Consider the following 14851-nt stretch of genomic DNA (forward strand, 5'->3'; position numbering starts at 1 on the left):
AGTAACTCAGTTTAACTAACCAGTCTGCTCTAAGCCATGTGGTGGGTGTGATGCTTCTGATCTGCCCCTGTCCTTTGTTGCGTGTTGCGCACCTGAGCTGCTGAGGAACCGGAATCTCAATCATCTTGCCTGGGTACTTTTGCTGGTAGTCACGGATCTCGCTGAGTTGAACTATATAGATTCAACAGGCACTCTCTGGTACCATGTTGTGTTCTGCTTCTTCATGTAGCATAAGCTGCTTCTTTGATGTACGCTCTGACAAAGGAAGGTTCAGACTTGGAGAGAGGTCTAACACATTTATTGAACAGTTAACACCTGTTTCTGTCCCCGCTCCATTTGCGCCCTTTCGAAATTTCCTCTGGCTTTCTGTCAGTGATCCCCCCCCCCCCCGGAGAGGGGTTTGGGGGGCGGGGGGAGGTCTCAGCACCCAATGATGACCGTTTGACAGGACACCTGAGCCCGCCCCAGGTGACCCATCCCTGGTGGGGTGGGCGGCACATAACCTGCCACCCGGATAAGGTAGCAGAGGAAACTCTGGGCGACCGAGAATCTGGCTCGATCTGGGCGACTGACAATAGGCCGGGTTCGTATCAATCGGGTGCGATAATCTGCTGATGGCCGATCGACAGATTGATGTGGAATTGAACCCTCCCCCCGCACTGGTACTGACGTACTAATGGGTCCATTACTGGAACTGACCACCCCCCCCCCCCCCCCCCCTTCAATCTAGAGTCTACTGCCATTGACGTCACCGGTCGCCCACCCTATTGTCATTGACGTGGCCGGATCCTCAACCTCAGGTCACCACCGGACCACATTATTACCACTGAACCCCCCCTCCCCCCCTCCCCCCCCCCCCCCCCACCATCGGGAACATTCTGAATCTCCCCTGTCTAATCCTGTTAGTATTTTGTACGTTTCTATGAGATCCCCTCTCACTCTTCTAAACTCCAATGAATACTGTATAATCCAAACCAATTTTGTCTCTCCTCATATGACCGCCCCGCCATCCCAGGAATCAGCCTGGTAAACCTTCCCTGCACCCCCTCCATAGCGAGAACATCCTTCCTCAGATAAGGAGACCAAGACCGCACGGCCAATCCACCCAACCCGCACATCTTTGGACACTAAGGGACAATTTAGCACGGCCAATCCACCTAACCTGCACATCTTTGGACACTAAGGGGCAATTTAGCACGGCCAATCCACCTAACCTGCACGTCTTTGGACACTAAGGGACAATTTAGCACGGCCAATCCACCTAACCGCACATCTTTGGACACTAAGGGGCAATTTAGCACGGGCCAATCCACCTAACCTGCACATCTTTGGACACGAAGGTGCAATTTAGCACGGCCAATCCTCCTAACCTGCACATCTTTGGACACTAAGGGGCAATTTAGCACGGGCCATCCACCTAACCTGCACATCTTTGGACACTAAGGGCAATTTAGCACCGCCAATCCACCTAACCTGCACATCTTGGATACTAAGGGGCAATTTAGCACGGCCAATCCACCCTAACCCGCACATCTTTGGACACTAAGGGACAATTTAGCACGGCCAATCCGCCTAACTGCACATCTTTGGACACTAAGGGACAATTTAGCACGGCCAATCCGCCTAACCTGCACATCTTTGGACACTAAGGGGCAAATTTAGCACGGCCAATCCACCCAACCTGCACATCTTGGACACTAAGCGGACAATTTAGCACGGCCAATCGCCTAACCTGTACATTTTTGGACACTAAGGGACAATTTAGCACGGCCAATCCACCTAACCTGCGCATCTTTGGACTGTGGGAGGAAATCGGACCACCCGGGGGAAACCCACGCAGACACAGGGGGGGGGGGGGGGTAACGTGCGGACTTCGCACGGTGACCCGTGGCCAGAATCGGACCCGGGCAGTGGTGCTGACCGACACGCTCCCCCCCCCCCACCGTGTGATGCCCGGCCTTCCTCCGCCAATCGGCAAGGAGAGACCCCGTTGCCCATTAGGGACGATGCCCGCCTGGGACCGATTTTCCCCATTTTCGATATTTTTCCGCGCAGGGAAAATTATTTTTTTTTAACCATGGGCAGTATTTGTGGAGGAAGACGGTGCTGTTGGGTAGAGAGGGTGGGGGGGTGGGGGTCAGGGTTTGCACACAGCAGTGTGTTGCCATGTTGGGGTGGAGGATTGACCTTCCATCCCGGGAGACTCCAGGGCCAGCCCGGGAGGCGTTGGCAACTGGAGGAGGGGGGAGGAGGCAGTCGTCTGACGTCATTGCGCGAGGCCACGCCCCCGCGCCGAGGAGAGTGGGCCAGGCAAGCAGGCCGGACTGCGTCTGACGTCATTGAGCACGGCCTGGGCCAGGCAAGCGGGCCGGACTGCATCTGACGTCATTGAGCGCGGCCTGGGTCAGGCAAGCAGGCCGGACTGCGCCTGACGTCATTGCGCGCGGCCTGGGGCAGGCAGGCAGGCCGGACTGCGCCTGACGTCATTGCGCGCGGCCTGGGTCAGGCAGGCAGGCCGGACTGCGTCCGGCGTCATTGCGCGCGGAGCCCCTCCCCGCGCGCACCGAGGGGGTGGGCCTAGCAGGCAGGCCGGGACTGCGCCTGACGTCATTGGGGGTGTTCGCCTCACCCCCGCGCGACGAGGATGCGGGCCAGGAAGGCAGGCCGGGACTGCGTCTGACGTAATTGCACGGTGTCCTTCCCCCCCGGGCACCGTGGGGGAGGGCGAGGCTGGCAGCGGGACTGCGTCTGACGTCATTGCGCGCGTAGCCCCTTCCCCATCGCCGAGTAGGTGGGCCAGGAAGGCAGGCCGGGACTGCGTCTGACGTCATTGCGCGCGGCCTGGGGCAGTCAGGCCGGGACTGCGTCTGACGTCATTGCGCTCGTAGCCCCGCCCCCTGCGCTGTGATGGCGGCGGTCTGCAGGCGGCTGCTCGCTCCGTCCGCGTGGACCTGGCTCCAGGTACCGGGGGGAGGATCCAGTGCTGCTCAGGATCCAGTTGTGAGGGGTGCCAGGTTTCTTTAGGTGAAGGGGGTGTCCAGTGTCGCTCTGGATCCAGTGGCAGAGCCAGTTGCACTCTAGAGCCAGCGGCGCTCTGGATCCAGTGGCAGAGCCAGTGTTGCTCTGGATCCAGTGGTAGAGCCAGTGTCGCTCTGGATCCATTGGCAGAGCCAGTGTGCTCTGGATCCAGTGGCAGAGCCAGTGTCGCTCTGGATCCAGTGGCAGAGCCAGTGTCGCTCTGGATCCAGTGGCAGAGCCAGTGTCGCTCTGGATCCTGTGGCAGAGCCAGTGTCGCTCTGGATCCAGTGGCAGAGCCAGTGTCGCTCTGGATCCAGTGGCAGAGCCAGTGTCGCTCTGGATCCAGTGGCAGAGCCAGTGTCGCTCTGGATCCAGTGGCAGAGCCAGTGTCGCTCTGGATCCAGTGGCAGAGCCAGTGTCGCTCTGGATCCTGTGGCAGAGCCAGTGTCGCTCTGGATCCAGTGGCAGAGCCAGTGTCGCTCTGGATCCAGTGGCAGAGCCAGTGTCGATCTGGATCCAGTGGCAGAGCCAGTGTCGCTCTGGATCCAATGGGTTGCCAGCGGTGTTTTATTTTGGGGGGGTTCCCTTGGTTGCCTGTGCTACTCTGGATCCAGTGGTAGAGCCAATTCCCCTCTGGGTCCAGTGGTGACAACAGTGACGGTGACGACAGTGATGCAAAATCCAGTGGTGACGACAGTAACGGGGAATCCAGTGGGGACGACAGTGACGGGGAATCCAGTGGGGATGACAGTGACGGGGAATCCAGTGGGGACAACAGTGACGGGGAATCCAGTGGTGACGACAGTGACGGGGAATCCAGTGGTGACGACAGTGACGGGGAATCCAGTGGTGACGACAGTGATGTGGAATCCAGTGGTGACGACAGTGACAGTTGACATCCAGTGGTGAGGAGAGTAGGGGTCCACAGTGCAAGTTTGAGACACCGTCTGGTTTAGCAGAGTGGGCTAAACAGCTGGCTTGTAATGCAGAGCAAGGCCAGCAGCGCGGGTTCAACTCCCCGTACCGGCCTCCCCGAACAGGCGCCGGAATGTGGCGACTAGGGGCTTTTCACAGTAACTTCATTGAAGCCGACTTGTGACAATAAGCGATTATTATTATTGTTAGGTTAGGTGGATTGGCCGTGCTAAATTGCCCCTTAGTGTCCAAAGGTGTGCAGGTTTAGCACAGTGGGCTAAACAGCTGGCTTGTAATGCAGAACAAGGCCAGCAGCGCGGGTTCAATTCCCGTACCAGCCTCCCCGAACAGGCGCCGGATTGTGGCGACTAGGGGCTTTTCACAGTAACTTCATTGAAGCCTACTCGTGACAATAAGCAATTATTATTATTATTATAAGCTGGTCATTCTTGAACATCCCGAAGGCCAGCGTTCATTGCTCATCCCTGTCTCAGTGCCAGTTCAAGCAAGGGCTCTAGTCGTGCCGTCAGTCCGGGTAGAGGACCAGTGGTGGGATTTGTACCAGTCGGGTGCCCAGTGGTGTCATGGGCAGTGACAATGCCCGTCATTGCTGAGTCGTTCAGATGTCAGCGAACAATCGGTGGCTATTCCGGTGCTCACGGAAGCCCCGCCTGTGACTAATGGATAGAGAGGCCTTTATTTTCCAGTGTCCCTGGGCGGTAGCTGAAGCAATTACCCCCTCAGTTTAATCAAGCTCTGTAATATTTCCTTAAAGTTCTGACCAACATATTTTCCTTCTTTCCCAGAAATCCGCCAAATCGGCAAGCTCTGATGCCAAATACCCAGGGATTGTAGAGTCGACGGAGGAGTTTAAGTTTGTGGAGAGATTGATTCCGCCTATCACGGTGCCCATCCCTCCGAAACACGGCCACTACCCAACGCCATCGGGATGGCGCCCACCCCGAGGTGCGTGTTACTTGACAGCTGATCCATTTTGCCACTTCCTCGGCACCCCAGGGTTTTGCTTTTAGTGTTGCAGGCCACGGCGGTCATCCCTCACTTGGTATTTGTAACCGGCCCGCGTCACTTACCACCTTGCGCTTGAACGAAGGGCCCATTCGGCCCATCAGATCTGCTCCGCCATTCAACGCGATCGCGACTGATCTGCTGTGATAATCCTCGACTCCGCTTTCCCGCCTCATCCCCGTAACCCTCGATTCACTGATTTAAAATCCGTCTCTCTCTCTCGGTCTCGGACACACTTAACAACCCGGCCTCTCTGCGGTAAAGAATTCCACAGATTCACTCCCCCCTCTGAGGGAAGAAATTCCTCCTCACCTCTGTCTGAAATGTTCTCTGCCTCCTTCCCAAGCTGAAGTGAAGACATGTTGCTCTGATCCCATCCTCAATTCAGAGCCCCCAATTCTTTTTTTCCCAATTAAGGGGCAATTTAGCGCGGCCAATCCACCTACCCCCGCACGTCTTTGGGTTGTGGGGGTGAAACCCACGCAGACACGGGGAGAAGGATGGCACGGTAGCATAGTGGTTAGCACTGTTGCTTCACAGCGCCAGGGTCCCAGATTCGATTCCCGGCTTGGGTCACTGTCTGTGCGGAGTCTGCACATCCTCCCCGCGTCTGCGTGGGTTTCCTCCGGGTGCTCCGGTTTCCTCCCACAGTCCAAAGATGTGCAGGTTAGGGTGGATTGTTATGCTAAATTGCCCTGAGGTTAGGTGGGGTTGCTGTTTTACGGGATAGGGTGGAGGTGTGGGCTTAGGTAGCGTGCTCTTTCCTAGAATCGGTGCAGACTCGATGGGCCGAATGGCCCCCTTCTGCACTGTAAATTCTATGAATGCGTAAATTCCATACGGGCAGTGACCCGAGATCGAACCCGGGTTCTCGGCGCCGTGAGGCAGCAGTGCTAACCGCTGTGACGCCTTCCACTGCCTCACCACACCCTACCTCAGGAATTTTTAATAATAATGATCTTTATTAGTGTCACAAGTAGGCTGACATTAACACTGCAATGACGTTACTGTGAAAAGCCACGTAGTCGCCACACTCCGGCGCCTGTTCGGGTACACGGAGGGAGAATTCAGAATGTCCAATTCACCTAACGGCACGTCTTTCGGGACTTGTGGGAGGAAACCGGAGCACCCGGAGGAAACCCACACAGACACGGGGAGAACGTGCAGACTCCGCGCAGACAGTGACCCCCCAAGCCGGGAATCGAACCCTGGCGCTGTGTTCGATTCCCGGCTTGGGTCATTTTCTGTTTGCTATAGCCCTCGTGGACTGTCCCCTTTGTCTGTGTCACGAGCCTCTGTCCATCCTCTGCCTCCCTTTCAGCAGCCCTCTATTGCCACCTCCATTACTCTCGACGCGCCAGTCAAAGCCCCTCCGCCGCTCCACCTCTCGAGCCTTCTCGAGGTGCGTCTCTCTGTCGGTTGGCGCAACCTCCGCCTTTGTGGTCCTGTGTCTCTTCGACAAAGTTCCTTGCGGTGTTTTCCACGTTGGCTTCTCCAGAAAACCCCTCACTGTTTCTTCCCTGTATTGTTTAAACCTCAAGCTGTTCCATACCCACGATCACTTGATTTAGTCCATCTGCTCCCCTTGTTAAGAGCCCGACCAGACCCCAACATTTCTTCGGACACCAGACTTGAACCCCAAACACTTAATTAAAAATTTGTAAAACTGTATGGAAAGGATACTTTGCTTCAGGACTGATACCCGCTGACAAATAGGTATAAGACCATAAGACATTGGAGCAGAATTAGGCCACTCGGCCCATCGTGTCTGCTCCTCCATTCATTCGTGACTGATGTGTTTCTCATCCCCATTCTCCTGCCTTCTCCCCAGAACCCCTGATCCCCTTATGAAGCAAGAACCTATCTATCTCTGTCTTAAAGACAAAGAGTTCCACAGATTCACCACCCTCTGGCTGAAGAAATTCCTCCTCATCTCTGTTTTAAAGGATCGCCCTTCAGTCTGAGGTTGTGCCCTCTGGTTCTAGTTTTTCCTACAAGTGGAAACATCCTCTCCACGTCCACTCTATCCAGGCCTCACAGTATCCTGTAAGTTTCAATAAGATCCCCTCCCTCATCCTTCTAAACTCCAACGAGTTCAGACCCAGAGTCCTCAACCGTTCCTCATATGACAAGCTCTTCATTCCAGGGATCATTCTTGTGAACCTCCTCTGGACACTTTCCAAGGCCCCAGCACATCCTTCCTTAGATACGGGGCCCAAACCTGCTCACAATACTCCAAATGGGGTCTGACCAGAGCCTTATACAGCCTCAGAAGCACATCCCTGCTCTTGTATTCTAGCCCTCTTGACATGAATGCTAACATTGCATTTGCCAGGGCAGCACGGTGGCCTAGTGGTTAGCACAACCGCCTCACGGCGCTGAGGTCCTAGGTTCGATCCCGGCTCTGGTCACTGTCCGTGTGGAGTTTGCACATTCTCCCCGTGTCTGCGTGGGTTTCGCCCCCACAACCCAAAAATGTGCAGAGTAGGTGGATTGGCCACGCTAAATTGCCCCTTAATTGGAAAAAATAATTGGGTAATCTAAATTTATAAAAAAAAAACATTGCATTTGCCGTCCTAACTGCCGACTGAACCTGCACATTAACCTTAAGAGAATCTTGAACTAGGACTCCTAAATCCCTTTGTGCTTCTGATTTCCTCAGCATTTTGCCATTTTATCTTTTCAAATGTTATCCTAAACACATTTAACATCACAGAAAATATCTTTTCAAATGACCGTTAAACATTTCTTCACAATAGAAAGAAAAACTTTAAACTTCTAACTTCTCTATCTCCAATTAAGCAAAGCCCATCACAATTCAAAAGCCACTTATAAGTAAAGTTAGCAAACACAGGGACACTTGCTGTACACTTGAATAGAGATCTCTTGAAGAGAGAGAAACCCTTTCAGACACCCGCTGCAACGCTTGCTGTCTTTGGGGAGACTAAAACTGCCTGCTACAGACCTGGCTCCTCCTATTAATTACATCATCTTTATCCCACTCAGATCCCCAGCTCTGTTAAGTCTCAAATATTCTACTCTTCAGAGAATCGTCTTTCTATAAACCCGTCAGGATGGCCGAGCGCTTGTAAGGTGCGGCGTTAAGGTTGCAGTCTCCGCTGGAGGTGTGGGTTCGAATCTCACTCCTGACCTTGACTTTTATGGGCGGCACAGTAGCACAGTGGTTAGCACTGTTGCTTCGCCGCGCCAGGGTCCCGGGTTCGATTCTTGGTCACTGCCTGTGCGGAGTCTGCACGTTCTCCCCGTGTCTGCGATGGGTTCCTCCGGGTGCTCCGGTTTCCTACCACAAATCCCGAAAGACGTGCTTGTTAGGTGAATTTGACATTCTGAATTCTCCCTCAGTGAACCCGAACAGGCGCCCGAGTGTGGCGACGAGTCGGTTTTCAAAGTAACTTACAGTAAATGTCAGCCTACTTGTGATAATACTAAAGATTGTTATTATTAAACAAAAGTCCATGGTGCACACGATGATTGGAGTGACTGCTGATCATACTTTTACAACATCTTAATTGCACCTTTTGGATCCACACCCTTTACCCTAAAACATCAGCAAAATATTGCAGAGGTTGGAAATCTGAAATGTAAACAGGAAATGCTGGAAAAACCCAGCAGGTCTGACAGCGTCAGTGAAGAGAGACAAACTTTATTCTTAACGCAGGATTAAACACATTTAACATCACAGAAAATATCTTTTCAAACAACCGTTGAACATTTCTTCACAATAAAAGGAAAAACTTTAATTTCTACCGTCTCTATCTCCAATTAAGCAAAACCCATCACAGTTCAAAAGCCACTTATAAATAAAGTTCGCAAACACAAGGATGCTTGCTGTACACTTGACGTATGGACTCGGACTGTTGACGTTTGTTTCTCTCGCACGGGTGCGACCTGACCTGCTGAGTTTACCAGCATTTTCTGTTTTTACTTTGTGTTCCCCATTGGGTCTTGCAGCCTTGTGGCGTTGCACGTGGTGAGGTTTGGCCCATCCGCCTAGACTTTCTCAGTCCCCATGCCCTGCCAACTTGCGGATTAACGCCGCTGGCCGGGGTGGGGTGAGGGGGGGGGTGGACACCGGGCCTTCTGGTGCAGGCATTGAAGTGTAATCCAATCTACTGTCCTTGGGCGGTGATGAATGGAAAGAATAACCATGTTTCACAGTTTGTATTTTTGCAGTAATGTTGTTGAAGCCTAGGTTAAAATGCGTACCGGCATTACGTCTGCTAGAGTGTGATTAAAAGTGAGGTAATCCGTGAATTTTCCAGGGGGATTTGGGGTTAAGCGGAGAAGGCAGGAGAATGGGAATGAGAAAAATATCAGCCGTGATTGAATGGCGGAGCAGACCCGATGGGCCGAATGGCCTAATTCTGCTCCTATGTCTCATGGAAGAGTTTGGCTAACGGATATCGAAAACCATTTTACCTGTTTGCCGATAGAGAGCTAATGTGATCTTGCACCAGTCTGAGCGTGGCTAAACAAATCAAGGTACGCCTTGCAACAAGAGGCAAAAGAATGCTGTGTGCTTTGAGTGCAGCTGGTATAGCTAATGGGAGGGGCCAGGTCTGTCTGGGTGAAGGAGTGGCTTCCAGGGCCCGAAGCTGGGCAAAAGGCTCTCAGCTTGGTCCTTAAAAAAAGTTTCTCTCCAAGGACTCTGCACCAAGATAAGCAAGCAAAAACCTGGTTGTCAACTTTATCCATTTTTACCGACACTGCCTTAAATTCATGAAAGCATCTGGTGATTGCTCCTACAAGAATGCTGAGTTGGCGTTTGTTCGCGGAGTTATACGAGTCGAGTTTTTCAGACCGTATGAAACTTTCACAAAACGTCTTTTAGTGTACGTGCAGGAGATTTTCCCACTACAGCGATTTTTTTTAATGCCTTCTCAGATCCACCTCCTGACTTGCCCTACATGGTACGTCGCTCCCGGATGCACAACATCCCTGTCTACACAGACATCACCCATGGCAACAGGAAGATGACCGTCATTCGGAAAATAGAGGGTGACATTTGGGTGAGTGCGACTTGTTTTGGGTGCGGGGGGGCTCGCGATTCGTTCCCGCTGGGCAATTCCTTGATCAATCCCGGGTCGACGAGCCTGGTTTGGCTTTGGCTGGGAAGCCACCGTGGTAAAGAATTCCACAGATTCACTCCCCCCCCCCCCCCCCCCCCCCCCCCCCTGAGAGAAGAAATTCCTCCTCATCTCTTGTCTGAAATGGGCCACACACTCTTGAGATAAGAACTAGGAGCAGGAGTAGGCCATCTAGCCCCTCGAGCCTGCTCCGCCATTCAATGCTGATCTTTTGTGGACTCAGCTCCACTTTCCGGCCCGAACACCATAAACCTTAATCCCTTTATTCTTCAAAAAACTATCTATCTTTATCTTAAAAACATTTAATGAAGGAGCCTCAGCTGCTTCACTGGGCAAGGAATTCCATAGATTCACAACCCTTTGGGTGAAGAAGTTCCTCCTAAACTCAGTCCTAAATCTACTTCCCCTTATTTTGAGGCTATGCCCCCTAGTTCTGCTTTCACCCGCCAGTGGAAACAACCTGCCCGCATCTATCCTATCTGTTCCCTTCATAATTTTATGTTTCTATAAGTTCCCCCCTCATCCTTCTAAATTCCAACGAGTCCCAGTCTTCCTCTGGTCCCAGACTCTCCCACAGGAGGATATAACCTCTCAGTATCTCCCCTGTCGAGGGCCCGGCTGAGAATCCTCTGTGTCTTAATAAGGTCGCCCCTTTTTCTTCTAAACTCTCAATTAATACAATATATTTGTTTAGTCTTTTTTTATAAATTTAGAGTACCCAATTTTTTTTTCCAATTAAGGGGCAATTTAGCGTGGCCAATCCACCTAACCTGCACATCTTTGGGTTGTGGGGGTGAAACCCACGCAAACACGGGGAGAATGTGCAAACTCCACACAGACAGTGACCCAGAGCCAGGATTCGAACCCGGGTCCTCAGCGCCGTAGGCAGCAAAGCTAGCCACTGTGCCGCAGTGCTGCCCCAGGGGCTCAACCTTTATGAGAAAATCCCTCCATTCCCGGGATCGACCGAGAGAACCTTCCCCGGACAGCCTCCAAAGCCGGCGTATCTTCCCTTAGATAAGGGGACGAAAACCCTTCATGGCATTGCAGTTGTGGTCTAACTAGCCTCTTCATAGAATTTACAGTGCAGAAGAAGGCCATTCGGCCCACCGAGTCTGCACCGGCCCTTGGAAAGAGCACCACACTTAAGCCCCACGTCGCCACCCTATCCCCGTAACCCAGTAACCCCTCCCAACCTTGTATGGTATTAGCAGACTGCCCTATTGTTCGACCCCATTCCCTTTGAAATAACGTTCCATTCGCCTCTCCCCGTGTCTGCGTGGGTCTCACCCCCCCACAACGCAAAAGATGTGCCGGGTAGGTGGATTGGCCACGCTAAAACGCCCCTTAATTGGAAAAAAAAAATTGGGCGCTCTAAATTATGAAAAAAACCTTCCATTCGCCTTCTCAAATTACCCGCTGAATTTGCCTGATGGCTTTTTTTGCGATATATGCACGAGGACCCCCGAACCCCTCGGTTGCCATCTCTCTCCGTTTAAATAATACTCAGCTTCTTTATTCTTCCTACCAAGGTGCATAACTTTGCGTTTGGGTGCGTCAACCTGCAAAATCATTCCAGCCAATCCCCCCCCCCCACCCCACCGGAACCTGTTCCGGGGAACTACGAGCCGTGGGAGCAGGTCTGTGCCGCCCAGTTTCTATCACCAAGCTAGTCCCACTTGCCCGCATTTGGCCCATATCCCTCTGCCCGTGCAACTGTCCCGCTTTTTCAAAGGAAACAAATTGCACACGCCTCGACCATTGCCTCTTTGCTGCCTCACGGCGCTGAGGTCCCAGGTTCGAATCCCGGCCCCCCGGTCACTGTCCGTGTGGAGTTTGCACATTCTCCCCGTGTCTGCATGGGTTTCACCCCCACAACCCAAAGATGTGCAGGGTAGGTGGATTGGCCACGCCAAATTGCCCCTCACCAGACGCTCACCACCCTCTATGTGAAAACAATTCCCCCTCTGGTCTCTTTTGTATCTCTCCCCTCTCACCTTTAACCTCGGCCCTCTAGTTCTAGACTCCTCTACCTTTGGGAAAAGATGTCGACTATCTACCTTATCTATGCCCCTCATTATTTTATAGACCTCTATTAGGGTAGCATGATGGTTAGCATAAATGCTTCACAGCTCCAGGGTCCCAGGTTCGATTCCCGGCTGGGTCACTGTCTGTCTGGAGTCTGCACGTCCTCCCCCTGTGTGCGTGGGTTTCCTCCGGGTGCTCCGGTTTCCTCCCACAGTCCAAAGATGTGCGGGTTAGGTGGATTGGCCATGCTAAATTGCCCGTAGTGTCCTAATAAAAGTAAGGTTAAGGGGGGGGGGTTGTTGGGTTATGGGTATAGGGTGGATACGTGGGTTTGAGTAGGGTGATCATGGCTCGGCACAACATTGAGGGCCGAAGGGCCTGTTCTGTGCTGTACTGTTCTAAGATCACCCCTTAGCCTCCTACGCTCCAGGGAATAAAGTCCCAGCCTATCCGGCCTCTCCTTATAACTCAGACCATCAAGTCCTGGTAGCATCCTCGTAAATCTCTTCTGCCCTCTTTCTGGTGTGACAATATCCTTCCTATAATAGGGTGTCCAGAACTGAACACAGTGAGTCGGACACTTTAGGAACTTTCAAGCGGTTATTGGATAGGCACATGAAGCACGCCAGAATGACAGGGAGTGGGATAGCTTGATCTGGGTTTCGGACAATGCTCGGCACAACATCGAGGGCCGAAGGGCCTGTTCTGTGCTGTGCTGTTCTATGTTCTATGTCCCATGTGTGGTCCAACCAATGTCTTGTACAACTTCAACAAGACGCCCCAACTCCTGGATTCAATATTCTGACCAATAAAACCCAGCATTGCTGAATGCCTTCTTCACCACCCTGCCCACCTGCCACTCCACCGTCAAGGAGCTATGAGCCTGTACCCCATAGATCTCTTTATCTGTAACTCTCCCCAACTCCCTACCATTAGGGCAGCACGGTGGCCTAGTGGTTAGCACAACCGCCTCACGGCGCTGAGGTCCCAGGTTCAATCCCGGCTCTGGGTCACTGTCCGTGTGGAGTTTGCACATTCTCCCCGTGTCTGTGTGGGTTTCGCCCCCACAACCCAAAAATGTGCAGAGTAGGTGGATTGGCCATGCTAAATTGCCCCTTAATTGGAAAAAATAATTGGGTAATCTAAATTTATTAAAAAAAAAACTCCCTACCATTAACTGAGTCGGTCCTGCCCTGATTTGATCTCCCACAATGCACCACTGAGGTGCATTTATCCAAATTAAACTCCCATCTGCCATTCATCGGCCCGCTGGCCCAATTGGTCAAGATCCTGTTGCAATCCTTTATAACCTGTCATTTACAAATCAGAATCGTTTAATGGAGCCTGGCCGATCCGTACAAAGCTATACATTTCTTTTTACTGTTCCTAATTAGCCATTTCAAAGGACTTCTGAAGAGTTTCCCACTGCCGTCCCGCTTAACGGGGTTGGGATTCTTCAATTCTTTTATATATTATTTTTCTACATTTAGAGTACCCAATTCATTTTTTCCCATTAAGGGGCAATTTAGCGTGGCCAATCCACCGACCCTGCACCTCTTTGGGTTGTGGGGGCGAAACCAACGCAGACACGGGGAGAATGTGCAAACTCCACTTTAAGGGCAGCACGGTAGCATAGTGGTTAGCATAAATGCTTCACAGCTCCAGGGTCCCAGGTTCGATTCCCGGCTGGGTCACTGTCTGTGCGGAGTCTGCACGTCCTCCCCGTGTGTGCGTGGGTTTCCTCCGGGTGCTCCGGTTTCCTCCCACAGTCCAAAGATGTGCGGGTTAGGTGGATTGGCCATGCTAAATTGCCCGTAGTGTCCTAAAAAGTAAGGTTAAGGGGGGATTGTTGGGTTACGGGTATAGGGTGGATACGTGGGTTTGAGTAGGTCGATCATGGCTCGGCACAACATCGAGGGCCGAAGGGCCTGTTCTGTGCTGTACTGTTCTATGTTCTATGTTCCACACGGACAGTGACCCGGAGACGGGATCGAACCCGGGACCTCGGCGCCGTGAGGCAGCAGGGGCTAACCCACTGCGCCACCCCGTGCTGCCCGATGCTTCAATTCTTAACCGCTCTGGCGCTCTTTTGCCCCTCCTCAGATGCTCGAGAAGGACCTGAAAGAATTCCTGGCGCAGATTACGGGCAAGACGCCGCTTACTCAGGTGAACGAGTTGGCCATGAGCCTCCGGGTCAAAGGTTATTTTGACAAGGAACTGAAAACGTGGCTGATGGAGAAGGGTTTCTAGGGTTGTGACTGGATTCGCCAGCTGTGTCGGAAAGGTGATATTCCGCTCGGCAGCAGGAGCTTCTTTGTTTTTAAAAAAGAAACTGTACCTTTACCGTCGCTAAACCCTCGTTGTGACCGTTCGCACTGATTGGAATGCAGGGCAATCCATTAAATGTTTTGTTCCAGTCGCCTCTTCGGCGTGTAATTCATAGATTATCATCGAATTTACAGTGCAGAAGGAGGCCATTCAGCCCATCGAGTCTGCACCGGCTCTTGGAAAGAGCACCCTACCCAAGGTCAACACCTCCACCCCATAACCCAGTTACCCCGCCCAACACTAAGGGGCAATTTATCGCGGCCAATCCACCTAACCTGCACATCTTTGGACTGTGGGAGGAAACCGGAGCACCCGGAGGAAACCCACGCAGACACGGGGAGGATGTGCAGACTCCGCACAGGCAGTGACCCAAGCCGGAATCGAACCTGGGGCCCTGGAGCTGTGAAGCAATTGCGCTATCCACAATG

At 52.5% G+C, this 14851-nt stretch overlaps 1 protein-coding gene across 1 annotated transcript; it reads left to right on the forward strand.

Moving 5' to 3' along the window:
* The first annotated feature begins 2830 nt into the window (after positions 1-2830).
* Positions 2831-14516, forward strand: mrpl49 (mitochondrial ribosomal protein L49). The gene is made up of 4 exons (XM_038787514.1): positions 2831-2961; positions 4740-4899; positions 9865-9989; positions 14199-14516. Exons 1-4 carry the CDS (start codon positions 2908-2910, stop codon positions 14343-14345), a joined length of 486 nt encoding a protein of 161 aa, XP_038643442.1. The 5' UTR covers positions 2831-2907; the 3' UTR covers positions 14346-14516.
* Positions 14517-14851: the final 335 nt, after the last annotated feature.

Source organism: Scyliorhinus canicula, chromosome 31 (assembly GCF_902713615.1).
Source record: "Scyliorhinus canicula chromosome 31, sScyCan1.1, whole genome shotgun sequence".
NCBI lineage: Eukaryota > Metazoa > Chordata > Chondrichthyes > Carcharhiniformes > Scyliorhinidae > Scyliorhinus > Scyliorhinus canicula.